The 25,537-nt window shown below is 33.7% G+C and overlaps 3 protein-coding genes and 1 long non-coding RNA gene across 4 annotated transcripts; 3 read left to right on the forward strand and 1 right to left on the reverse strand.

Moving 5' to 3' along the window:
- The first annotated feature begins 1,300 nt into the window (after positions 1–1,300).
- On the forward strand, positions 1,301–3,066 carry LOC126667610 (AAA-ATPase At4g25835-like). Its single transcript, XM_050360616.2, has one exon. The coding sequence runs from the start codon at positions 1,396–1,398 to the stop codon at positions 2,905–2,907; it is 1,512 nt and encodes a 503-aa protein (XP_050216573.1). The 5' UTR covers positions 1,301–1,395; the 3' UTR covers positions 2,908–3,066.
- A 782-nt stretch (positions 3,067–3,848) lies between these two features.
- LOC126667612 (uncharacterized) lies at positions 3,849–4,500 on the forward strand. Its single transcript, XM_050360618.2, has one exon. It carries the CDS (start codon positions 3,920–3,922, stop codon positions 4,334–4,336), a length of 417 nt encoding a protein of 138 aa, XP_050216575.1. The 5' UTR covers positions 3,849–3,919; the 3' UTR covers positions 4,337–4,500.
- Positions 4,501–5,139: 639 nt separating this feature from the next.
- LOC126667613 (uncharacterized) lies at positions 5,140–7,291 on the reverse strand. Its single transcript, XR_007638242.2, has 2 exons — positions 6,435–7,291; positions 5,140–6,353 (listed from the first exon to the last, which is right to left on the reverse strand). It is a non-coding gene; the product is annotated as an uncharacterized LOC126667613 (long non-coding RNA).
- A 428-nt stretch (positions 7,292–7,719) lies between these two features.
- On the forward strand, positions 7,720–8,974 carry LOC126667611 (uncharacterized). The gene is made up of 2 exons (XM_050360617.1): positions 7,720–8,254; positions 8,786–8,974. Exon 1 carries the CDS (start codon positions 7,720–7,722, stop codon positions 8,248–8,250), a length of 531 nt encoding a protein of 176 aa, XP_050216574.1. The 3' UTR covers positions 8,251–8,254; positions 8,786–8,974.
- Positions 8,975–25,537: the final 16,563 nt, after the last annotated feature.

Below are 25,537 nucleotides of genomic sequence, written 5' to 3' on the forward strand. Positions count from 1 at the left end.
TTATTATACGTGTTTTGAACGCACACGTGGATCCGATAAAATGTGCTATATATCTATTGGGCGGGAATAAAATTATTTGCGCATCGATACTAATTGGGAGTAGATACAAATACAAACGAAATGAAAGATATAAGTGTTGAGTTTGAAGTGACGGTTTGTAACATGTTCCGAAACATGGATAAGCGAAAGTCTCAGGCAATGGACAGAGCAATTACTTGCGGCCTAGACTATTGGAATGTAAACGATGGTCAGTGACGATAGTACCATGTTCACGGAATCACGGTCACGACCAATCATTAGCGACGGTTGGAAGCTAGTCCACGGGCAGAACGGTTGAAGGCTATATCCACAGCCAGAATTAAAGGATATAGGAAACGGAAAATGACGAACTGAAAATTAAAATTCCATTCCGTTTTGTATTTGGGTGTTACATGATACATCTCATCTATTTGCTCATGATGAGGGTAAGTATTCTAAAGAACATTTTATGGGGTTAAAGTATAACCGAAGATAAAAGCAAAAGTAGTTTGTGTCCCGTGCGTCTGTATCCCAGGCCCAAGCTTCTTATTCACACTTCACATATAGCCATAATAAAAATAGAAAAAATGTTTTATTTACTTAAAGTTCAGTCGCTTATTTTTTTAATTTCCTTATAAACATAGAAGGATTCAATTGCTTAATTAATAAAAAGATTGATCGATACACATCCGAATTGAATTGTTGTTTAATTACAGTTTATAATAAACTTAATCATCTAAAATTATTTCACATTTTCAAATTTTTTTGTTTAAATTTCAAATTTAAATCGTCAACTTTATCCATAATTTTATTATTTTTCTGTTTTAATTACACCCATAATTTTAATTAAAAAAATTACGTTCGAAAAAAAGTTCAAATGTTTTTCATATTTGACACATTAACTCAATTTTTAATACTATTTAAAAAATTAAGAAATTATTTAGATTGAGCGTCCAATATGATTCTATGAATGATTTATATATTTAATAATTTTTAAAGTGAAGAAATTTCAATTTTAAAAATATCAGTACAATTAAAACAAAAAACTAGAAAATGAGATAAAATTGACCATCTTAAAAATTAAACAAATAAACAAAAAATGTCAAAAATGTGTGATATTTTTAGGTAATCACATCTTTAAAACATAATGTAGTAGATGATATGCCGGTGAATTTGAAGTTGATTTGTGTTATGATTGAAGAGATTAGCAGACAATAGAAAAGCAAAAGAAGAAGAGTCGGTTTCACCTTTGGCTTTATCTTTCTTTTCAGTGTCATTACTTGGAATAAATATTGTTGCTAGAACATCTACACAGTTAACTTATATCTAGCTACAATCTCTTGGCCTTGTTCACCACCACCAACATCACAAAAAAACATGGAGATTTTGTCACAAATGTGGTCTCTTCTCGGCCTTCTAACAGTTCTCCAAAACATCTTACCCGCACAGCTTCTGTCCCTTGTCCACTCCTTGTACGAGTCATTTCAAGACCTCATCTCCCCGTATTCCTACTTCGACGTCCCCGAGTTTAACGGCTACTGTGGCGTCGATATGAACGACCTTTATCGCCATGTCAATCTCTATCTCAACTCTCTCAACTCTTCCATCACTGCCCGACGCCTTACGCTCTCTCGTTCGAAGTCTTCGAATTCTATCTCCTTCACTCTTGCTCCTAATCAAACTCTTGCTGACTCTTTCAATGCTCACACTCTTTCTTGGACTCATTATGTCGAAACTGTTCCGGATTCTTTAGAAGAGAAACGTAGCTTCACTCTCAAGCTACCTAAGCGCCATCACCGCGCCCTTTTACCACCTTACCTCCAGCACGTCACGTCTCGTGCTGAGGAGTTTGAGCGGGTTTCGAGGGAAAGAAGGCTCTTTACTAACAATGGTAATGCTTCTTATGAGTCCGGATGGGTTTCGGTCCCTTTCCGCCATCCTTCTACTTTCGATACGTTAGCACTCGAGCCGCAATTGAAGAGGCAAATAACGGAGGACTTGAGAGCATTTTCTAAGGGTAAGGAGTTCTACCAAAGAGTCGGACGTGCATGGAAGCGGGGTTACTTGCTTCACGGTCCACCAGGGTCCGGAAAGTCAAGCCTAATCGCTGCAATGGCTAACTATTTGTGCTATGATGTTTATGATCTTGAGCTCACCAAAGTGACAGACAACTCAGAGCTGAGAGCTTTATTAATACAGACCAGCAACAGGTGTATTATTGTGATCGAAGACATAGATTGTTCTGTGGATCTAACTGCTGATAGAGTGGTTAAGAGTAGGAAAAGATGCCAGCAACAGCAAGCATCCAAAGAAGAAGACAGCGGTCGCGTCACCTTATCAGGGCTGCTCAACTTCACTGATGGATTGTGGTCATGTTGTGGAGAGGAAAGGATCATTGTTTTCACAACAAATCATAGAGACAATGTTGATCCTGCGCTGGTTAGATGTGGCCGTATGGATGTGCATGTCAGCTTAGGCACTTGTGGGATCTATGCATTCAAGGCCTTGGCCTTGAACTACCTCGGAATAGACTCCCATTCTCTATTCGATCTAGCCGAGAGCTGCATAAGATCCGGTGGCTCTCTCACGCCAGCACAGATTGGCGAAATTCTGTTACGGAACAGAGGAAATGCTGATGTAGCAATGAAGGAGGTGGTGGCTGCTATGCAAGCTCGAATTTTGAGCAAGGAGCATTTGACAGATTATGAAGATACTGCAACCAGGTCACCACAGAGTGTGTTGACGGTGGGTTCACCGGATAATTGGGACTCGTCGCCGGGGAGAATCGGCGGGAAGAAGAGAAAGGAAAATAACTTGGAGAAGAAGGCAAAGTTTCTTCTTAGACTTAGATCTTTCACCAAGTCTGACTCTGGTAAAAGGGTGATGTGAATGAGTCAGCACATTTAGTTTTTGACTTGTTGGTGAAATGTAATTTGTCACTCGACCCTAATTTAGGCTACTTTTAATGTTTTGTCATTCTTATTTATGCTCAAATGTAAAGTTTCTGGAAAATTATGATTTTTAGCATCCTCCGGTAATTTTTTCTTATTGCTAGCTGGATATTTTATACATTCACCACCATAGCCTCAAGGGGAAGTGTAGAATTTAACCAAATCTAATGTCAAATTTATTATTATATTAATTTATAATTTCTAAAAAACTATTCCTAGTAAAACACTTTAGGTTAAAGTACAAAAATGATCCTAATATTTACTCTGTGATTCAACTGATCCTCTAATGTTTTTCGAATCTCCAAAATAACTCTAACGTTATTAAAGTGGAACAAATATATCATCCGTCTAACGGTAGCGTGTTTGAACGTTAATTCGTCTGATGTGGCATACAATTGGCTGTTTCTCTAATATTTTCCGAGTCTCAAAAACTAACTTTATCAAAGTATAACAAATATACCCTCCGTCTACTTTGGTAATGTTAAGATCATTTTTCAAACTCGAAAACAATAGGGGTCAGGCGAGTCACATTGTAAACATTACGGTCATTTTTGTACCTTATCCTTTATATTTTTATTTGAAATCAATAAACCCTCGTTATATATTTGTTTTAAACATATCCTCAAAATTTAACAGATTCAATTATGCCCCTCTATAAAACGGGGCATTAACATAACACCTTTTGGAAGAGTACATAACTGAACCATTTTCAAAATTTTAAGGATATATTCAAGACAAAGATATCATGAGGGACTTATCCATACTTTGGCATAAATATGAAATGCAAAATTGAACCTTTTCCCATGAAACCACAAGCCGACACATAGAAAACCAAAACAAAATATCTCTTAGAAGAAGCGTTTACTCAACGCCACGTACCCTTCATCTCTCATCTCTGTCCTCGCATCTTATATTGCACAGAAGAAGAAGAAAAAGTAATTTAAAAAAATATGGGAGTGGTGATAATAGATGGATCAACAGTGCGGGACTTCGTTAACGACGAACCCCACTTCAACAAAAGTGTTGCCGACGCATTTTCCAAGCTAGATCTCAACAATGACGGAGTGTTATCTCGCTGTGAGCTGCGAAAGGCTTTCGAGTCGCTTCGTCTGATCGAATCCCACTTCGGAATCGACGTAGCCACGCCTCCGGAGCAGCTAACTCAGCTCTATGACTCCATTTTTGACAAGTTTGATTGTGACAAGAGTGGGGCTGTGGATGTGGATGAGTTTAGGAGCGAGTTTCAGAAGATCTTGCTTGCTATTGCTGATGGCTTAGGGTCTAGTCCTATTCAGATGGCTCTTGAAGATGATGACCAGAGTTTTCTCAAGAAAGCTGCTGATCTTGAAGCCTCTAAGCTTCACTAGTAGTATGCTGCTGTTTTTATTTTGTTTTCACTTGCTCTATGTTTGTATCCTATTTACTGAGGTTTTAATAAAACTCCCTTTTGTTAGCTATGGCTATGGATCAATCAATGTATTCAAATGAACTGTTCTAGTTTAAATAAAATGATGCTTGTGATCGGTTGTAACTGGATTAGTGTGTGCAGTGGAGTCGAAACATTCTGTAGGTATCTAATTATGGATTTGATATAACGATAGTATAGCAAAATAAACAAGTAATACAAGAGATTTATGTGATTCGATATTTCGCTTACATACGAGAGCTGGATTGGTCTAAGACAAGCTGTGAATGAAAAGGGTACTCTACATTATAATACGACTTTCAAGCTATGAACGGAGTCGGAATCATGTGGCTGCCGCCTCCAGCGATTTCCAAAAACAAATAAAGGCTTTCATTGACATTCTATGCTGGAGGTACTATTTATGAGGAAGCATTCAGCATCAATTTCAGTGTTAGAAATGTTTCATAGACTTCAAACTCATCATCGATTCATCGTACTGAAACTCATGACGGGGCTTTCAATATAATCATTAAACTAGCTAGGTAAACTGTCAAAAAAAGGTACCTGCAGTATTGAATATGCAGGATCGTAGTGAAACTCATGACAAATTCTATTGCACTTCAACGGCATTTGGTTGACAGAACAAGGCAGGAAATGTCAAGCATATGATAAACAGAGTCCTGCCTAGCAAAAGACTCAGAAGCACAACTTTTAGCAATCATACAACAACTTGTCTTCCTATGTGGCGATTTTTTGACACCAAGATGAAGTTTTCTAGCGTTTTCTAGCATAAATATCATTCCACAATTTACAATTAATGTCATTAATCCAATCAGACAATGCAAAAATAAATGATAACAAGGAGAAAGCATGAGACTAGATAATATAGCATGTAAGCATTTCTCAGAGAAATATTCTGTTCATCAACATGAACAACCGAGCAGCTGAGCGATAAATGTACTTTAATACCCATTTGGTTTGGCAGCCATATATTGTCCATCTCTTCATTCATTCTGTTTAGCGATGGTTTGTTTTGTGTTTTTCAGGGAGAGAGCCAGATGAGGTGTATATCTATGTGTGCATATATATGCGTGAACGAGTGAGATTTTAATACTATGCAGTGCATAGGTTTAAGCCACCTCAACAAGACACGATTTTCGTAAGCATCAAAATGAAGGAGCATAACATGCTCAAAGAAACTTGTATATGAATTTACTTTTAAGAACTAATCACCTGGTTCAGGCCTCATCTCATGCTGATAGCTTTCAGTAGCTCTAGGCCTCAATCCTTGGTTGATTATGGTCAAACTCAGCCTAGAACAACTAATTGGTCACTGACTCTCTGCACAAGTTAACCTTTGTATCTGCTAAAACATAAAACGCAATGATATAAAGAAGTGCCTATGATGCTTTTTGATTAGAGATTGGCAAAAGAAGCATAAAAAACTAAAATCAGAAATAAAACAATAAATTATAATAATCACATTCGATGATTTAACAAACAAAGAAACATTTGTTGTAGATATAATAAAATTGCCCATATTATAGGGAGTATAAATTGAAGTTGAGCTCGTAATTTGTACTAGTAGGCCATAATATTTTATTAGTCTAGCTAATATCACAGAGCCAGCATGCAAAATAACATTTAGCACTCATTTGTATGCAAATGTAGTCAAAATTAGAGCTGATCTTAGCAAACATCGTAGTTTAAGGATATCGAGGATATGTTCACTCGAATATAGTTTATCCCACTGTCACTGCTGTTACTTCTATCGTAGCCACCAGAGCCATCGGAAGATGATATATCACTTTCCATGACTCTCAAAATCACAAGACGCTTCCATATCATGGTCATGCTCTCTACCATCTCTAGGCTGAACATAATCCCAGAGCCTAAGACCACAATGCTAACTGAATCTGAAAGTCGTCAACCTGCTGCTGAAGCGCATTTTTCTGCTGCTATAAGGAAGCTATGTGGTTCTGTTTTTATGCAGGGATGATCAATAGGCGATAAAAGCATAAATGACTAGTAGTCAACAATATTTATTCTCCATTGCTCACCAGCATTAGTAGATAAATGAGCACGTCTCTCTGGCCCAACCTCAAAAGCGGCGGGCTATCCGATGTCCTGAATCTAAAACCAGAAGGTCTTGTCAGCTGATACAATATAAAGCAAATAAACAAGCAAAATGAAATTAGAACATCCATGATTGATAACAAAAAAGAAGTAAGATTTCTTATTGGGATAATGATAGGAGGATCAAGAGGACCATGTTCTAAAAGCTCTCCCTAAATAAAGGTCCTATACTGGATCTTTGCGTGCTCCAAAATCCTACTACTATCATAGCCTGAAAGGCTCTCTCAAGCTCATAGCCTACAAATAATAGAATCTGAAACCTTCTGGGGTACATGTCATACATTTCACTATCAAGAAATATATAATTTTCTGTCTGAACCAGCCTCCCAGGCATCACCTAATGGCACCTAAATTTAGAACGCAAGCTCACCTGGTTCAAGCTTCATCTCATACTCGTTCATTTTAAGTGGGCACAGGTTGATGTCGATGAAGATCAAACTCAGTCAAGCACAATTAATTTTGTTATTGACTCACTGCACCAGCAAAACTGTGCCCATCAGCTGTATATTGCCTCTAGAACTAAACCAAAATATTTAACTATCACAGCCAGCAGGCAATATTACAACCGTTCACACACTCATCTTAATGCAACTATAACGAAAAGAACTGATCCAAGAATAAATGATAAACATTAAAGGGAAAAACACAGAATGTTGGATGCTATTAATGTTATTGAACCAAATAACAATCAGATCACAAGCATGATTATAATTTAGCCTAGTTTTCTTCTGGCCTCTCAAAGGTTTTACAGGAACAACAAATACAAAGTAACGTAGGAAGCCTTAGCCAGCACCTACAATATCTACAGCCAGAATGTTCACCTCTGAATCAATGGATTTGTCCAATCTAATAGTCATTCTGAAACCCGAATCAACTATACAAAGAATAACCAACAAGCTCTAACTCAAAATTTACGCGTTCAATTCATCCCACAAGCGCTCTCGTTTCCCAATTATAAAACTATACAAGATTTCAAAACTATGACAACAGAGAAAATGGGCACTCACAAAAATAGAATTAAAAAGAAAAAGAGATGCAAACGTACGCTAACAAACGAAAAAGAGTGGCAAAAAAGAAATAAGCAAAGCGACATAAAGAAAGACAGAGAGCCCGAACATGCCATTAAAAAACGACAACCGACCAAACTAACCCAACTACAGTGTATAAAAAAAACAAGAGAGATTAGAGACTTAGTGTTCTGAGAGAGAGATGTCAGAGCAGCAAACTTATTGGTGTCACGAATGCGATATAAGCATTCATCTTCTTCTCACCATTGATTCACCATCTTCTCCTCCTCCACTGTGTCCTGACTGCCATACCTGCAATCTTGAGCTCATGGATGACCCCACTCTCACCGACACCGCTAGCTTCTTCTTAGACGCCTTTTTTCTCCCCTTTTTCAGCGGAGTAAACCCGTCGGAGGAGAGTGGCAGGAGTGCCGTTTTTGACGATTCTGTGCTGCCCACCATCAAAATCAGTGGCGGGGATGATTCTTGTTCGGTGATTGTTTGTGGGGTGTGTAAAGATGAGTTCGTTGTAGATGTTGATGAAGCAAAGGTGTTACCTTGTAATCATTTGTTCCATCCTGACTGTATACTCCCATGGCTTCACTCTGACCATCTTTCTTGTCCTCTCTGTCGATTTCATCTGCTTCCCGTGCCATCATCTTCATCATCTGCTGTTGACTGCAGTTCCACTGATGTTGGTGCTTTGTCCAATTTTCTTCCTTCACAATTCTAGCCAGGTACCTACTCGTTACCCTTCTTAATTGTGAGAATTATTAAATGTAGAATTAAATGGAAATCTACAACTTTGAATATTTGCAATCATTTTAACATACGCAAATGAACAAATGACTGCTCTTTGTTGCAGCAGTAGTAAAAAAAGTCAGATGGTTTACTTTTGTATTTTCTAGATCAAATTTGCTTCTCGAGCATTCTCCTTTTTTAGTTTTCTAGGCTTCTGTGATTTTGAGATGTAAAAGGGCACTTTTGAGATCATAACATCATCTCTAGATGGTCTCACGACTTTGGTCCAGTAGTCTAAGTTTCAGCCATTTGGACGTTATATGAACGTGAGTTCAAATCACGACTATGCTTTTTCTAAGGAAAAATATGGAGTGAATGAGATTTAGCTGCTAGCAATTATAGTCCAAATTTGCCAGATATGTGGGCTTGCGGACGGTACATATTTCAGGATTTGATAGTGATCATGGGCTTTGATTCGGAAGGGTGAGTCCTCGTTACTAAAACAATATATATCTACTTTAATGCAGGTTTCACGTTGGAGGTCATTTGGTTGCTTCTTTTGATGCCTTAAACGGGTCTAATCACGGCTATGAATCATGCTAATAGCATATTACAGTTTGGTACTCGTCGAGTCAATTCTCATCCTAAATCGGATAAACCAAGTGTTTATATGAGCAGCAGACTATCATACAAATAAAAATTTAATGATTGTGCAATCCTCTTTTCTCTTATTAGTTGTATTCTATAAGCTTTTTCACATTTGATTTTGACCAATTTCCAACTCTGTCTTATACTTGCATTTGATACTATGAGAAATTATTGCACTGTCATGTCATTCGCGCAACAAACTAATGATGTGTTAGTTATATGAAAAAAATAAAAAAAAATTAAGTGAAAATTAAAAGATTCTCTATCGCAAATGCTCATTGACTTATTGTAAATATGACATGGCATAACCAATATATGGGATAAACACTCTCATACTATTGTATCTTTGCTTGGGATACCATACAACAAACAGAGAAACAGTTGAGAAGTAGTTCCCAACTGTTTTATCATCTTTAACAACTTCACTCCATATCTAATGTGTTGCTCAAACCACCATTTTTATCTCATTATTTTAGGCAACAACCCAACTTTAGTTTATGGAAGCCCACCAAACATTTTTTTCTTTTCCTTTTCTATAAAAGCCAAATTATATAATATTTATTTCTTTTTAGTTGTATTTTAGACGAGTTATAACTATAAGATGACACTTTTAAGCTTTTTATAACTTAAATGTGCAATCTCATCTAATCACCTACTCTTTGGGATACTATTTAATTTCTTTTAATCTATATATTAACTAGGTCGATGCTCGCGCGTTGCGCGGGTGATTTTAATAATTTTAAAAAATATACTCTATATCATAATTTATAAACATGATAAAGTTCATAAGTTTTAAATATAATAAAAAATTTTCTAATTTCATATATTTAATACATTAATAAAAATTCGTCATATTTCATACCTTTTAAACGTAAATTAGAACTATGTACTCATAAACTTTAAGGAAATTTCATTAAATTTTAACTAAAATTCATTAAATTTCATAACCAAAACAATAAAAAATTTAATAAGATTAAATTTTAATTACTTTTATTTAATTTCAAAAATATTTCATATTTCATAACATATAAATAATGATATTATAATTAAACATTTAAAATTCATAATCAATTTTTTTTATTAACGTATTGTTTTTTTTTAAAATATAATTAAAAAAAATAAGAGATATGCCATATAAATGAATAAAAAAAGACATTTGATAGAAAATAATTGTCAACCTTAAATTAATTCAATGCAAAACATAAAATCTTTTATGTTAAATTGTTTTGATGAACCTCATAAAATCAACATTATCATTGAAATCATATAATTACGATTGTATGGTTCATGTCTAAAATATATATATTCCAATGACATTCAATCCTCGTTTCTTTGAATTCTTTAGCAAGTTAGGTCACATGTCACTAAAATAAATTAAAATACAACAACAACAACAACCATACACATAAACTAAACAATTACAAAAAGATAGACGATACTTACTCCAAGCGTACTTCATTATGAATGATTAAAAACTCTTTTATTGCGGGAAAACGTTGCATGAGGCAATATCAAATATGAAAAAATAGAAAAAAATAGACATAAAAACTCTAAAAAACCATGTTTGTTTATAATTAAATATGTGTGCATGGGTTTATATATATATATATATATATATATATATATATACACTTATATATTTCATGACAAAGAAGTTGTAATTAATTGAAAAATATGAAAAGTTAGATGTTATACAAAACTTATTTTTAAAAATATGAAAAGTTAAAAAAATTGAGACATTTGGTTTCATAACCTATAAATGTTAATAATATTTAAAAAGAGAAAACAACATAATAATTACATTCACGGTGAAATTTTTCTCAAATAGCCACTTCTTAAAATGTTTACATTTAATAGCCAACTTCTATTTACACTATATTCTTTTTTTTTCCACTTTCTTTACAAAAAATGTCCATATTTGTTTGCAGCGAGTTCTTCACCCTACAACTCATAACTGACAGTAGTGGCGACCGACGACTTATCACCAACAAGATCGGCGATTCATCGCTCTTCTACTGCTCGCTTCTCCTATTTTTCAAGGTCTATTCTCTACTCCTTTAAATCTAGATCTGTGTTATTCAAAACGAAATTTAATTCAATTAATCTAATTATATGTGTTGTGTGATGTAATTTATTCATTCACGGTGATTTTTATCGACCCAACCCGTATTTAACTCCATTTTTATTGCCGGATTTGGTGGGTATTTGAGTTCTGCAGGAAAGACCGCAACTTTTGCGGTGGGGTTATTGCCATGGCTGGTTTTGGCTATGTGCAAAAGTCTGAAGATGAGTGGTGTGCGGTTTTGTCACCGGAGCAGTTTCGAATTTGTGTTGGTCTGTATGTATAGAAGAAAAGAGAGAAGACCCAAAAGAAGAAAAACCATAATTAGGTGGAAAAAAGCAAAAAAACAAATTGAAAGTCAAAAAATTACATCAAATGCATTACCTAAACCAAAATCAGCTGTGTCACTCTCTTATGCATCACAAAACAGCAGGGTTTCAACGTGGGTTTGCACCTTTAATTCTAATTGTGAAAAAAGATTAGCTAAATGGTTCCTTCGCGGAACTATTTCGATGCGAAAAAAAGTTGTTATTTGGTTATAGGAAGTTTAAAATATTTCGCTTTACTTTAAAATTCTGAGATGTATAATGTTATGGTTCTTTAGAAATTATGGAACGCATCTATACTGTTTTGAGATGTATCTGTACTGTTTATTAGATGTATGTGAAATGTATTATTTTTATAACTTTGTATGTGTTATGTGATATTTATTAATCTGATTTTGCTTACTGATTGTTTTGTTTTGTTTTGTAGTTTGATGTTATGTGTTCTGCGTGTATGATTCAATCAAGGGTTGCGAAGATGCAATCCATCGACAAGATGAAGTCGTTATGAATACATCTCATATATTTTTTTAGTTCATGATCTACTTTTACTCAACTATTATCGAAGAACAATAATTCTTTCTCTGTTTTTATTTCTTTGAGTAGATGAACTTTCTCTTACAGTTAAAATAGTTTGTGTCCTTTATTTAGAGTGATCTATTGTACTTGACTAATTATTATTTTTTCTTTTATGAATTTGTAGACATTTCTGAAGAAGTTGAAGTTATTGTACTCAAACCTGAAGGCCTCCTTCCAACTGTTGTACTTAATAATGATCTGCACTGTCCAAAAATATTATCTGTAATACCCCAAAATATTTAATTAGCTAATTGGACCACGTGTCCAGTTTTGATTCACCAGAGTGGCGATATCAGAAGAATTTCTGAAAAGATAAAGTAAATAAGTTTCAAGTAGGTCGGTTTTGGGAAATTAACTATGAGAAAATTTAAGGTTATATTTCAATTCTAAATTTAGAATTAGAATTAAAAGGAAAAATGTCAAGAAAAGTCCAAAATAAAGTACAGGGACCAAAGTGGTAATTTAGCCACTTTGTGTCGAAAATGGAAATTTTGGATTTTGACGGAAAAGTATTAATATCGAGCTTTGTATTATTTATCGGATATAAATATTACGTAAAGGTAATAATTTAAGAAGTTATTGATTTAGTTATGGATTAAATTGAATAAAAGAAAAGTTTAAAGGATAAATGATAAGAAACAAAAAGAACAAGGACCAAAGTGGCATTTTTGCCATGAAATATAAGAAGAAGAAGATATGAATCAGAGAAGAATTGAGAGAGTGAGGAAAATAACGCCGATCGATTACGTTTCGCCGCCGTTTCGCCGTCCGACGTCCGATTCGAGCAATTCAAGCGGCGATCTCTTCAGAATTGAAAGCCCTACCGTTTCCGAGCGTCAAATCAAGGTAAATATCTCGAGAATTGGTGCAAAAATCGGATTTTGTTGGCTGTTTTGAGTTTTATAATATATTGGATTGAAATTGATGTTTTGGACGTTATTATAGCGTTTTTGAGGAAACGGGAGTACGGGTTTTGTGTAGTGGAAAGGTTAGCACGTCGGGAAAGCCAAAAAGCCCCGGAAAACGTCTTTCCGGGGGCTGTGCACGTGGTACACGACCGTGTACCACGGGTGCACGAACGTGTACTAGAAGTACACGAACGTGCACCTAGCAAGGTACACGAACGTGTACCTGAAGTACACGAACGTGCACTTTCATGGTGCACGAACGTGTACTGGAAGTACACGAACGCGTACCCCTGAGGTGCACGAACGTGTACTTGGTTACACGATCGTGCACCCACCAAAATGCACGCCCGTGCACCCCGACTCGTATCCATGTGTATATGATGAATATTTGATGTAGAAATTCAACGTTTTGAGTAATTTGACTCTAAAGGATGGATTTCGAACTTTGAGAATCATTAATCTTGAGATTAGCTCGACGTTTTAGATAACTAATAGTAATGGAAAACGTCAAGGACGTTAAGCGATTCTCAATTATGAGAAATGGTATTCGCGAAGTCGACTATACGATTAAAGTTATCGAATACGTAAATAAGTTTAAAATGAAATTAAACCCTAAAACTTAGAAGTATTATGTGAGTAAAATTACTAGTTTCACGTCTGACTATTAAACGATTTATCAGACGTGTCAGAGCAGAGAGGTCAGTAGACATGGGATAGCGAGGGCATATCATTTCATCGACCACATTATTGATTGGATTGCGGTCACTGTGAGTTGCACTTTACTTTCGTGTATTATATATATAAAGTCATTTTATATTGATATGTATACTGTTTTTACGCATCGCATGTTAGATGATTTGATTAAATATTATATGTTTCTATCAAATGTATATACGATAACTAGTATGCGATCCGAAGAAACTAGCTACCTATTGGGTGTCAATAGGCTGTGTGATCACCAGTATCGAGTCAGTCTAGTATGTTTGCATTTGAGAAATGACTTGACACAGCTGGGAGCTGTTGATGAATATGAAATTTACGATTGGGTTATGATTTCGATACGAGAGTGAACTCGGCTACGGTGTAGCCTGGAAGTCCCCGTATCTAGTGGCTGGGCCACCAGCGAGTTGGACTCGCAATTGATATTTACGATTGGGTTAAATGACAATGATTATTCGAGAAATGTGTCGCATGCTAGGATATTAGTTTCGTACGGATCAAATACATGTTTATATGTTTTATATTAATATTTTCTTGAGATGCGATGCTATGTTTTTATATTAATACTGTTAGTAAATGACAACTCACTCAGTATTTTCCCAAATACTGACCCCTCACCTTTTGATGTCTTTCAGGTACTTAGTATGTGGACCTAGCTAGAGGCCAATTTTGAAGTCCAGAAGTCAGTTGTATATGTTTAGTTTCTGACTTCTGTGAATGCTGCAGTAGTGGTCCCGCGTTGACAGAGTCGTAGTCTAGACAGCAGTACATTTTGATTGTACATAATACTTGCTGTCTTGTTTATATGTTTTGATAGGCTACGTGTTTTATGTTTCATTCACGGCACCAGATGCCGGTGATATGTTGGATACACTAACTAATGTATATAGTACCGCGAGGCTAGTTCGTACAGGGTACGGTAACTAGAGCCCGCGAGGTTTTGAAACAGTTAGTGTATATATTTAGTTATATGTTATATATGTATATTTGCTTCCATTGTTTGTTGTTATTTGTTTATTATTTGCGAAAAATTAATTGTGGTTTGAGGCTTGCTACGGGTTCCGGAGCTACCACTCCCGTTCCCTAGCGCCGGTTGTGGCTCAATATTTTGGGTCGTGACAATGTTGGTATCAGAGCAGTTGGTCCAGTTACCACTGCAAGTTTGTTTTGATGATTGTTTGAGAGCAGTTGGTCTAGTTACCACCGCTAGTTTGTTTTGGATGTCTGTCTGAATTGTGAAACTCTGTCAGTAAGTAAACCTAGGAACTACTGCAGCAAGAGAGTCAAACCTTAGTTGTTTGCATTTGATTGATATGTGCATTATTAGTAAGTTCCATAAAGCGCGCTAAGCGAGATGGTTAAATGAAGATGTGATGAATATTTGTGTATATGAGCGGCTACGACAACTAAGTGTCTATTACTTGTGTAAGGGGTATACAGTGATTACGTATTTGCGAATTACGTACAGATTGATTGAATCTTAAATGTTTATATCACTTTATAAGTTGATATGGAAGTTAAGAGAAGAAAAAGGGGCTCAGATGGTCAGTGACATTAGGAATTGTTTCTTTTCAGCATGTCTGGGCAAAATGGAGCTCAGCTACATGCTGCAGAGAAACAGGAGGAAGCGCCTCCTATATATCAGAATGGATTTCATAACGAAGTAGGCGGACCATCTGGAATCCACCAGAATGGATTCCACATAGATATTGGGAGATTGCATGAGATATATTAGAATTGTTTCATGTCAGTATCAGAAATTGATAGTTCTTCTAGGGTTAGAGGTAGAACTCACTCGCTTGAAATGGAACACAGTGAGGAAAGTGAGGAAGATCCCGAGGAAAATCCAGAGGAGGATCTAGAGAAAGAATGAGAAGAAGTTCCTCAAGAGGAGGACTTTAAAGAAGAAAAGTTATCAGATGAGTCAGATGTCGAGGAATATCAGAGTGAACATTTCTAATCCAATGTGCGGAGATACTGCAATTTGCGAGAGGATACAGAGATAGCTAAAGGTCAGGGACATGTGATTTTGAATCAGGTTAGGAGGCAGATGCGCTCCTTCTCTAGGGGAATGCTACCAGTGGAATTGTATTCCATTGACTGTTTATGTATGATCGAAGTAATTCCAGATCTTGATGAAGATAATGAGACAATCAACCGTAGTTATGTGAAGGGATTAGGACCAGAGTTTGATGAGCTATATGAGCATGTTCACGAGCATTTTGGGACGCTCACTATAATGGCTCGTAGGATCAAGGCTGACCGCGAGTGGGATGGCAATCCTGTTCAACCCTACTTTTTCAGACGTGCGTTCTACCCAGATTATATTAGTCGATCCTCTGGTATTAGGACTAACCCCCACTCGTGCATAGAGACGGAGGCAACTCCAGTAGAAGAGTTAGGGATGCGTAGCTATTAGGAAACCTAGTGCCCATATTAGACAATCCCGGTATCAAATGATTAATATGCTTTGTGTAATTGTGTTTACGTGTTGCATTATTGTGTATATATGCTGCATTGCATAACAAAGCATAGCAATTAAGGATATGCCTATAGGATAATACCTTCGGTAGTAAGAACCGATAGGAAGCGCTGTTGTTAAACACGCGACTAATAATAAAAAAAAAATAACAAGCATACGAACATAATTTACAAAAGCAATAACATAATAAACACCATATAATACATTTATCGTGAACGTAATTCCTGTATTACGTTCTAGAAGTTGTGAAGAAAGAGATGGGATACCAACAGGGAATCGATGTGAAACATCGGTACCTGCGTTTGTATAGGACATGGTACAGAGTGCTAAAGAAGTGGTTGTGGTGATTACAGCAGTAGAAAATGTTGAATTAAATTAAGTTATCGGAGATATGGAGAAAGAATTGATGTGATAGGAGAATAGTCAGAAAAATGACAGAAGGTGACAGCAATACAAAAATTTAAAATGTACCCAATAATAATAGAGAAAGCCGTTAATAGTCGCAGAGTGTACAATCTGGAGTAAACTTATGTTTTATGAAAAGTATGAAGAATTTTTAAGATTTTTCAAAGTACGATTGTGCTCAGACATCGCATATGACATTGCATAATCACGATAGGAATGCATAAGAAAATGATTTTCGAAATATAGATCATGCATCATATCTTTACAATGATAAAGAAAAATGCGATTTCGAGCAACTCTTTGGTGATGAGAGGTGTCATCACTCTGAGCTACAATTGTACTAATGATTTCAAACGCTTTATGAAAAGTGATTTAAAAGAGCTGGCCAGCCAAAGAATGTTTTGAAATCTTTTGTTAGTAAGTGAACTCAGATGTGAAACTCTGCGACGGATAATAAAATGTTCTTAGTAAATAAGAATAAAATTTAAAAGCAAATCCCAATAACAGAATAAAGCCCTGTTAATGATAATTGTAATAAAGCTAGTAAAGCTAAAGGAGAATGTGAATAAGGAGTTATCGCCAGAGTGTATACGCAGTTAAGCTACGATACGCTGGCAATATCTAAAGATACAGTATTTATCCTTATGACAGAATAAAGGATGAAATGACAGAGAGTCATATCGGAGGAGAGAAATTAAAAGTATAAAAGACAATAATATGAATGATGAACATCAAGTGATATTTTAAGGATATATAACCTTATTAATATCAGTATTTGAAGATACAGAAGTAGAAGGAGAAGGAATACGAAACGACGAAGAAGATAATCTTATAAGACGTGAAAGTTTGAAATTAGATAGATCAAAAGATAAGTGATGCTAATTAACTGATATTAGGTGAAGTCGCTAATATCAGCATTAAGAGTTATAAGTTGTGTTAACAGAAAAGAGAAGAGTTAAGTTATGAAACTCTAGTATAAGGAGAAAAGCACACGTATAGGTATACATGTCAGTATATATAAGAATAATGGATAAGATGAAAGAAAGTATAATGAAGGGACTCAAATACCCTTAAGATTTAGTAAGATGAATAGAGAAGTGGAAAGTTCTAGAGATACGTCAGAAAGATTATCAGAGTGGAACAGCATTAATGGAGCTATTATAAATAAAGGAAGAACGTAATGAATACAGTAATTAAAGGACAAGATGATACTTCATTACTATTGGACCGATAGGAGTGAATTGTATCTAAGAAACCACGGTATCATATTAGTACAGAGAAAGTAAGTTGTTTAAAAGATAATTAGAATCTTGACATAAATGCTGAAAAAGCATAAGGTGTATAGGACGACAAGTCGGAACTATTCCCTAATTTTGGGAGTTACAAAGTCAATTACAATCTAAAATGTTAAAGAAATATATAAGATTCTTACGAGATCATCATGAAAAAGGAATGGTAACGCAAAGGTAAGATAGATTTGACTGGAAAGTCAATAAAAGACTCGAGACGTACCTCAAAAGGGTAATGAGAGGGAAGTGAAAAGGATAAGAATACGAATAGTATTAGTAATAAGGGCAACTGTACAAGCTATATAACCGAAAGTAACGTGAAAGGAAACGTTTAAGACAATGGTAAAGGATGAAGGATCACGACCAACAGAACGACGTGAAGTTCACGATAATTTAAAAAGAGCAAGGGAAAAAGAGATTGAAGATAGTAAAAGATGTAGTAGGCTCAACTACGTTAAGAAACAAGTGAATGTGTTAGACTTGGAGCAAGATGAAAGAGATTGGTAGATTAGGAACGAAGTGCCAGATAATGATAAAAAGGAGTAAGAAATGACGAGGACCCGCTAGGAAAGAAAAGCGACAACTACAGACGATAGTAAAGATCATAACCGTAAATTATGATTACAAGAGAAAATACTCATAGGGAGTATGAATAAGGTAAGTACATCATTAAAGATGTAACTGACACGTCGTGACTAGTCACGTACGGAGGAGACAAGTAGCGACCCGATAACGATTAAGAATGAAACAGTAGACTGGGAAAGTATCAAGTGAGGATTAATCGACGCTAATGAGGAACAGAAGAAAGATCACAATCAGTAATAAGTATAAAGTTATAGCTGTGTATGGAAAGCTACGAGTTATGTAAAAGAAAAAGCTACAACTAAAACGTACTAATGAACACTGAAGAAAGTGTAAGGACAGTATAAGGTCTTAACAAATTTTATGAAAATTCGAGGACGAATTTTTATAAGGGGGGAAGAATGTAATACCCCAAAATATTTAATTAGCTAATTGGACCACGTGTCCAGTTTTGATTCACCAGAGTGGCGATATCAGAAGAATTTCTGAAAAGATAAAGTAAATAAGTTTCAAGTAGGTCGGTTTTGGGAAATTAACTATGAGAAAATTTAAGGTTATATTTCAATTCTAAATTTAGAATTAGAATTAAAAGGAAAAATGTCAAGAAAAGTCCAAAATAAAGTACAGGGACCAAAGTGGTAATTTAGCCACTTTGTGTCGAAAATGGAAATTTTGGATTTTGACGGAAAAGTATTAATATCGAGCTTTGTATTATTTATCGGATATAAATATTACGTAAAGGTAATAATTTAAGAAGTTATTGATTTAGTTATGGATTAAATTGAATAAAAGAAAAGTTTAAAGGATAAATGATAAGAAACAAAAAGAACAAGGACCAAAGTGGCATTTTTGCCATGAAATATAAGAAGAAGAAGATATGAATCAGAGAAGAATTGAGAGAGTGAGGAAAATAACGCCGATCGATTACGTTTCGCCGCCGTTTCGCCGTCCGACGTCCGATTCGAGCAATTCAAGCGGCGATCTCTTCAGAATTGAAAGCCCTACCGTTTCCGAGCGTCAAATCAAGGTAAATATCTCGAGAATTGGTGCAAAAATCGGATTTTGTTGGCTGTTTTGAGTTTTATAATATATTGGATTGAAATTGATGTTTTGGACGTTATTATAGCGTTTTTGAGGAAACGGGAGTACGGGTTTTGTGTAGTGGAAAGGTTAGCACGTCGGGAAAGCCAAAAAGCCCCGGAAAACGTCTTTCCGGGGGCTGTGCACGTGGTACACGACCGTGTACCACGGGTGCACGAACGTGTACTAGAAGTACACGAACGTGCACCTAGCAAGGTACACGAACGTGTACCTGAAGTACACGAACGTGCACTTTCATGGTGCACGAACGTGTACTGGAAGTACACGAACGCGTACCCCTGAGGTGCACGAACGTGTACTTGGTTACACGATCGTGCACCCACCAAAATGCACGCCCGTGCACCCCGACTCGTATCCATGTGTATATGATGAATATTTGATGTAGAAATTCAACGTTTTGAGTAATTTGACTCTAAAGGATGGATTTCGAACTTTGAGAATCATTAATCTTGAGATTAGCTCGACGTTTTAGATAACTAATAGTAATGGAAAACGTCAAGGACGTTAAGCGATTCTCAATTATGAGAAATGGTATTCGCGAAGTCGACTATACGATTAAAGTTATCGAATACGTAAATAAGTTTAAAATGAAATTAAACCCTAAAACTTAGAAGTATTATGTGAGTAAAATTACTAGTTTCACGTCTGACTATTAAACGATTTATCAGACGTGTCAGAGCAGAGAGGTCAGTAGACATGGGATAGCGAGGGCATATCATTTCATCGACCACATTATTGATTGGATTGCGGTCACTGTGAGTTGCACTTTACTTTCGTGTATTATATATATAAAGTCATTTTATATTGATATGTATACTGTTTTTACGCATCGCATGTTAGATGATTTGATTAAATATTATATGTTTCTATCAAATGTATATACGATAACTAGTATGCGATCCGAAGAAACTAGCTACCTATTGGGTGTCAATAGGCTGTGTGATCACCAGTATCGAGTCAGTCTAGTATGTTTGCATTTGAGAAATGACTTGACACAGCTGGGAGCTGTTGATGAATATGAAATTTACGATTGGGTTATGATTTCGATACGAGAGTGAACTCGGCTACGGTGTAGCCTGGAAGTCCCCGTATCTAGTGGCTGGGCCACCAGCGAGTTGGACTCGCAATTGATATTTACGATTGGGTTAAATGACAATGATTATTCGAGAAATGTGTCGCATGCTAGGATATTAGTTTCGTACGGATCAAATACATGTTTATATGTTTTATATTAATATTTTCTTGAGATGCGATGCTATGTTTTTATATTAATACTGTTAGTAAATGACAACTCACTCAGTATTTTCCCAAATACTGACCCCTCACCTTTTGATGTCTTTCAGGTACTTAGTATGTGGACCTAGCTAGAGGCCAATTTTGAAGTCCAGAAGTCAGTTGTATATGTTTAGTTTCTGACTTCTGTGAATGCTGCAGTAGTGGTCCCGCGTTGACAGAGTCGTAGTCTAGACAGCAGTACATTTTGATTGTACATAATACTTGCTGTCTTGTTTATATGTTTTGATAGGCTACGTGTTTTATGTTTCATTCACGGCACCAGATGCCGGTGATATGTTGGATACACTAACTAATGTATATAGTACCGCGAGGCTAGTTCGTACAGGGTACGGTAACTAGAGCCCGCGAGGTTTTGAAACAGTTAGTGTATATATTTAGTTATATGTTATATATGTATATTTGCTTCCATTGTTTGTTGTTATTTGTTTATTATTTGCGAAAAATTAATTGTGGTTTGAGGCTTGCTACGGGTTCCGGAGCTACCACTCCCGTTCCCTAGCGCCGGTTGTGGCTCAATATTTTGGGTCGTGACATTATCAATTAAAGAAATTGTTGATATAATTCACAAGACAAACATGTTATCCAATTATAGTCTGAAAATTTCCAAGTATAGCTAAATGTATCACATATGTATAATTAGACAGTGAAGTTAATTTTTTGTAACTTTTTATACTTTGGACGACAAATGCTACGTATCTATAATGTATCAGACATGTATATATAACTATATTTGATATATTTTTAACAATTTGAAACTCTATCATATATGTCTCATATATGTATTTCTATATTTTAAAATTTTAATATCTTTCATGTTAATTTTTTATGCTTTGATTATTTAGTATACTACCTTTATTTTGAAGAATGTAGCTGAGCTAGTTTTGAGACGTATCTTTAATGTTGTTTAGATGTATCTAAAATATTTATTATGTATACATATTAGATACAGAAACGATACATTATACATACAATATTGGTACATCGTTGATACATCATAGATACATCATTTATTATATCTTCTAGAATCAGTCTACAATTCATAATAATTATTTTCAACGAATAAATTTTGACAATAATGATACATTGTAGATACATCGATGATGCATTATTTTCTATAAACAAAAGTAATTCTAATATCCCTATTCAAAGAACCCATTATGATAAAACCACATCCTTAACTAATTCAAATTTCTAGGTTCTTAGAGACCTGAAATAAATTCATCCAATAATAAAAAAATTATTGCAATTGCCTAATTAGTGAAATTAGTTGATTAATTAACCAAATAAAACTATAAGAACTGAAGTTGAGTTACATATATGTTTTGATACATTAATGATACATAAAAGATACTTAAATGATACATTGTAAATAAATTGCCGATACATTATAGATACACAGTTGATACATCGTAGATCCATATTTTATTTTTTGGATTATTTTAACGAAATAAATTTTATAGATACACCATAGATTATAAAATTTAAAATCATTTGCTCTTATTAACAACATATTGCTTGATTTGCCATAAACTTTTAGCTATCTCTAACAAAAAATTAAGTAGGTTCAGTTTTTAAGTATATGTTATTATGTATATATATTAGATACATCAACGATACATTATATATACAACATTGATACATCGATAATACATTATAGATACACCACTTATTATAATTTTTGGAATGAGTCTCCAACTCATAATAATTATTTTCAACGAATAAATTTTGAAGAAACTGATATATTATAGATACATCGCCGATACATAATTTTCAATGAACAAAAGTAATTCAAATATCCCTATTTCAATAACTCATTATGACAAAACCACATTCTCAACTAATCTAAGTTTTTAGTTTTTTGGAGATCTAAAACAGATTCATCCAATAATAAAATTCAGTACAATTGTCTAATTGGGGAAATTGGTTAATTAATTAACCAAATAAAATCATAAAAACTGAACTTGAGTTGCAAATAAGTTTTGATACATCAATGATACATAAAAGATACATAAACGATACTTCTTTAAATAATTCTGATACGCTACACGCGCCTATGCGTAACTGACACGCTTTTCTGACACGCGTGTCAGACACATTATTGACGCGTTTTTACGCGTTTTTATAGCTGTTGACAGCTGTTTAACATGTTTTTCTTGACTTTTCTTCTACTTTTAAGTGTGCCATGTGTCTATTATCTAGTGGTTGGCTAGAAAATGTAAACTTTCTCCTTATTTTGTCATGAATGTAAAAAATTTGGGTTTTGGCTATTTGAGTAATATTTGATTTATTTTGGAATATTTTTGTTTTTTTCTCATTTAAAAATTCTTAATATTTTATAACTTATAAACATAAATAGAAACTCTTCAAATTTTATAACCATCACATTTATAAAAATCTATAACTTTAAATTTTAATTAACTAAATTTAGCTTTAAAATTATTCATATTTATAAGTTATGAAACAAATTTAATTATTGCAAGTTTTAACTTTTCATATTTTATAACTTAAAAAATAAAATTAATTTTAAATGAGTAATTGGCACATGGCAATTTGTAGTCGATCCACTTGTCAAAATTAATTTGGAGTTCAAGATTATATTATAGTCTATAAGTATAGATAGTATAGATAGATAGATATAGATTATTCATATTTTTAGCATATAATGAAATAAAAGTATTTTAGTTCTCATAATTTAATTTTTAATTCTAATAATATTATTTTAAAATATTTAATATTCAATAGGATGTATTTTTAAATTATGATAAATGAAATATTTTTATATTATTATATATTAAAAATAAAAAAATTTTAATTTAGTTTAATTTAAATTTAGACTTATAGAATTTTATAAATTTGATGGCGATGAAATTTGAAAAGAGTTTCTTTTTTCATGTTTATAAATTATAAAATCTTAAAAGTTTTTCTATACTATTAATATTTATAAGTTATGAAATAAATGTAATTATTGCAAGTTTTAACTTTTCATATTTTATGACTTAAAAAATAAAATTAATTTTAAATGAGTAATTGCCATATAAAAGTATTTTAGTTTTCATAATTTAATTTTTTAATTCTTATAATATTATTTTAAAATATTTAATATTCAATAGGATGTATTTTTAAATTATGAGAAATGAAATATTTTTTATATTATTATATATTAAAAATAAAAAAATGTAATGTAGTTTAATTTAAATTTAAACTAATAGAATTTTATAAATTTTATGGCGATGAAATTTGAAGAGTTTCTCTTTTCATGCTTATAAGTTATAAAATCTTAAGAGTTTTTCTATACTATTAATATTTATAAGTTTTGAAATAAATTTAATTATTGCAAGTTTTAACTTTTCATATTTTATGACTTAAAAAATAAAATTAATTTTAAATGAGTAATTGCCACATGGAAATTTGTAGTCGATCCACTTGTTAAAATTAATTTGGGAGAAAAAAACAAAAATATTCCAAAATAGACCAAATATTACTCAAATAGCCCAAACTCAAAATCTTTACATTCATAACCGAATAAGTTAAAAGTTTACATTTACTAGCCAACCACTAAATAATAGACACATGTCACACTTAAAGTGAAAAAAAAGTCAAAAAAAAACGTGTTAACAGCTGTAAAAACGCGTGACAACGTGACAGTAACGCGTCTGACACGCGTGTCAGAAAAGCGTGTCAGTCACGCATCAACGTGTGTCAGCGTGTCAGAATTATTTAAACATGTATCATTTATGTATCGTTTATGTATCATTAATGTATCAAATCATATTTGCAACTCCATTTCAGTTTTTATAATTTTATTTGGTTAATTAATCAACCAATTTCACTAATTAGGCAATTGTACTAAATTTTTATTATTGGATGAATCTGTTTCAAGTCTTCAAGAACCCAAAAACTTGGATTAGTTAAGGATGTAATATTGTTATAATGAGTTCTTAAAATAGGGATATTCGAATTAGTTTTGTTCATTGAAAATAATGTATCGACGATGTATCTACAATGTATCAGTCTCTCCAAAATTTATTCGTTGAAAATAATTATAATGAGTTGTAGACTGTTTAGAAATTATAATGAATGATATATCTATAATGTATTAGCGATGTATCAATGGTGTATATATAATGTATCGTCGATGTATGTAATATATATACATAATAACATATACTTAAAAACTGAACCTACTTAAATTTTTGTTAGTGATAGCTAAACGTTTATGGCAGATCAACCAATATGTTGTTAATAAGAGCATATGATTTTAAATTTTATAATCTATGGTGTATCTATAAAATTTATTTCGTTAAAATAATCCAAAAAAATGAAAAAATGGATCTACGATGTATCAGCTGTGTATCTATAAAGCATTGACAATTTATCTACAATGTATCATTTATGTATCTTCTATGTATCATTAATGTATCATAACATATATGTAACTCAATTTCAGTTCTTATAGTTTTATTTGGTTAATTAATCAACTAATTTGGCAATTGTACTAGATTTTTTATTATTGGATGAATTTGTTTCAGGTCTCTAAAAACCCAAAAACTTGAATTAGTTAAGGATGTGGTTTAGTCATAATGGATTCTTTAAATAGGGATATTTGAATTACTTTTGTTTATAGAAAATAATGCATCGACGATGTATCTACAATGTATCATTTTTTCCAAAATTTATTTGTTGAAAATAATTATTATGAATTGGAGACTGATTCTAGAAGATATAATAAATGATGTATCTATGATGTATCAACGATGTACCAATGTTGTATGTATAATGTATTGTTTCTGTATCTAATATGTATACATAACTGCAAATTATACAAGTAAAATTAAATTATTGTTCAAGAAAGTAACACTAGTCTAGAAGTTTAAGAATTCACAC

Source organism: Mercurialis annua, linkage group LG2 (genome assembly GCF_937616625.2).
Source record: "Mercurialis annua linkage group LG2, ddMerAnnu1.2, whole genome shotgun sequence".
Classification (NCBI taxonomy): Eukaryota; Viridiplantae; Streptophyta; class Magnoliopsida; order Malpighiales; family Euphorbiaceae; genus Mercurialis; species Mercurialis annua.

Bases quoted from the DNA above. Each gene is read 5' to 3' on its own strand.
- LOC126667610 (XM_050360616.2), top strand. From the start codon at position 1,396: ATGGAGATTTTGTCACAAATGTGGTCTCTTCTCGGCCTTCTAACAGTT.
- LOC126667612 (XM_050360618.2), top strand. From the start codon at position 3,920: ATGGGAGTGGTGATAATAGATGGATCAACAGTGCGGGACTTCGTTAAC.
- LOC126667611 (XM_050360617.1), top strand. From the start codon at position 7,720: ATGTCAGAGCAGCAAACTTATTGGTGTCACGAATGCGATATAAGCATT.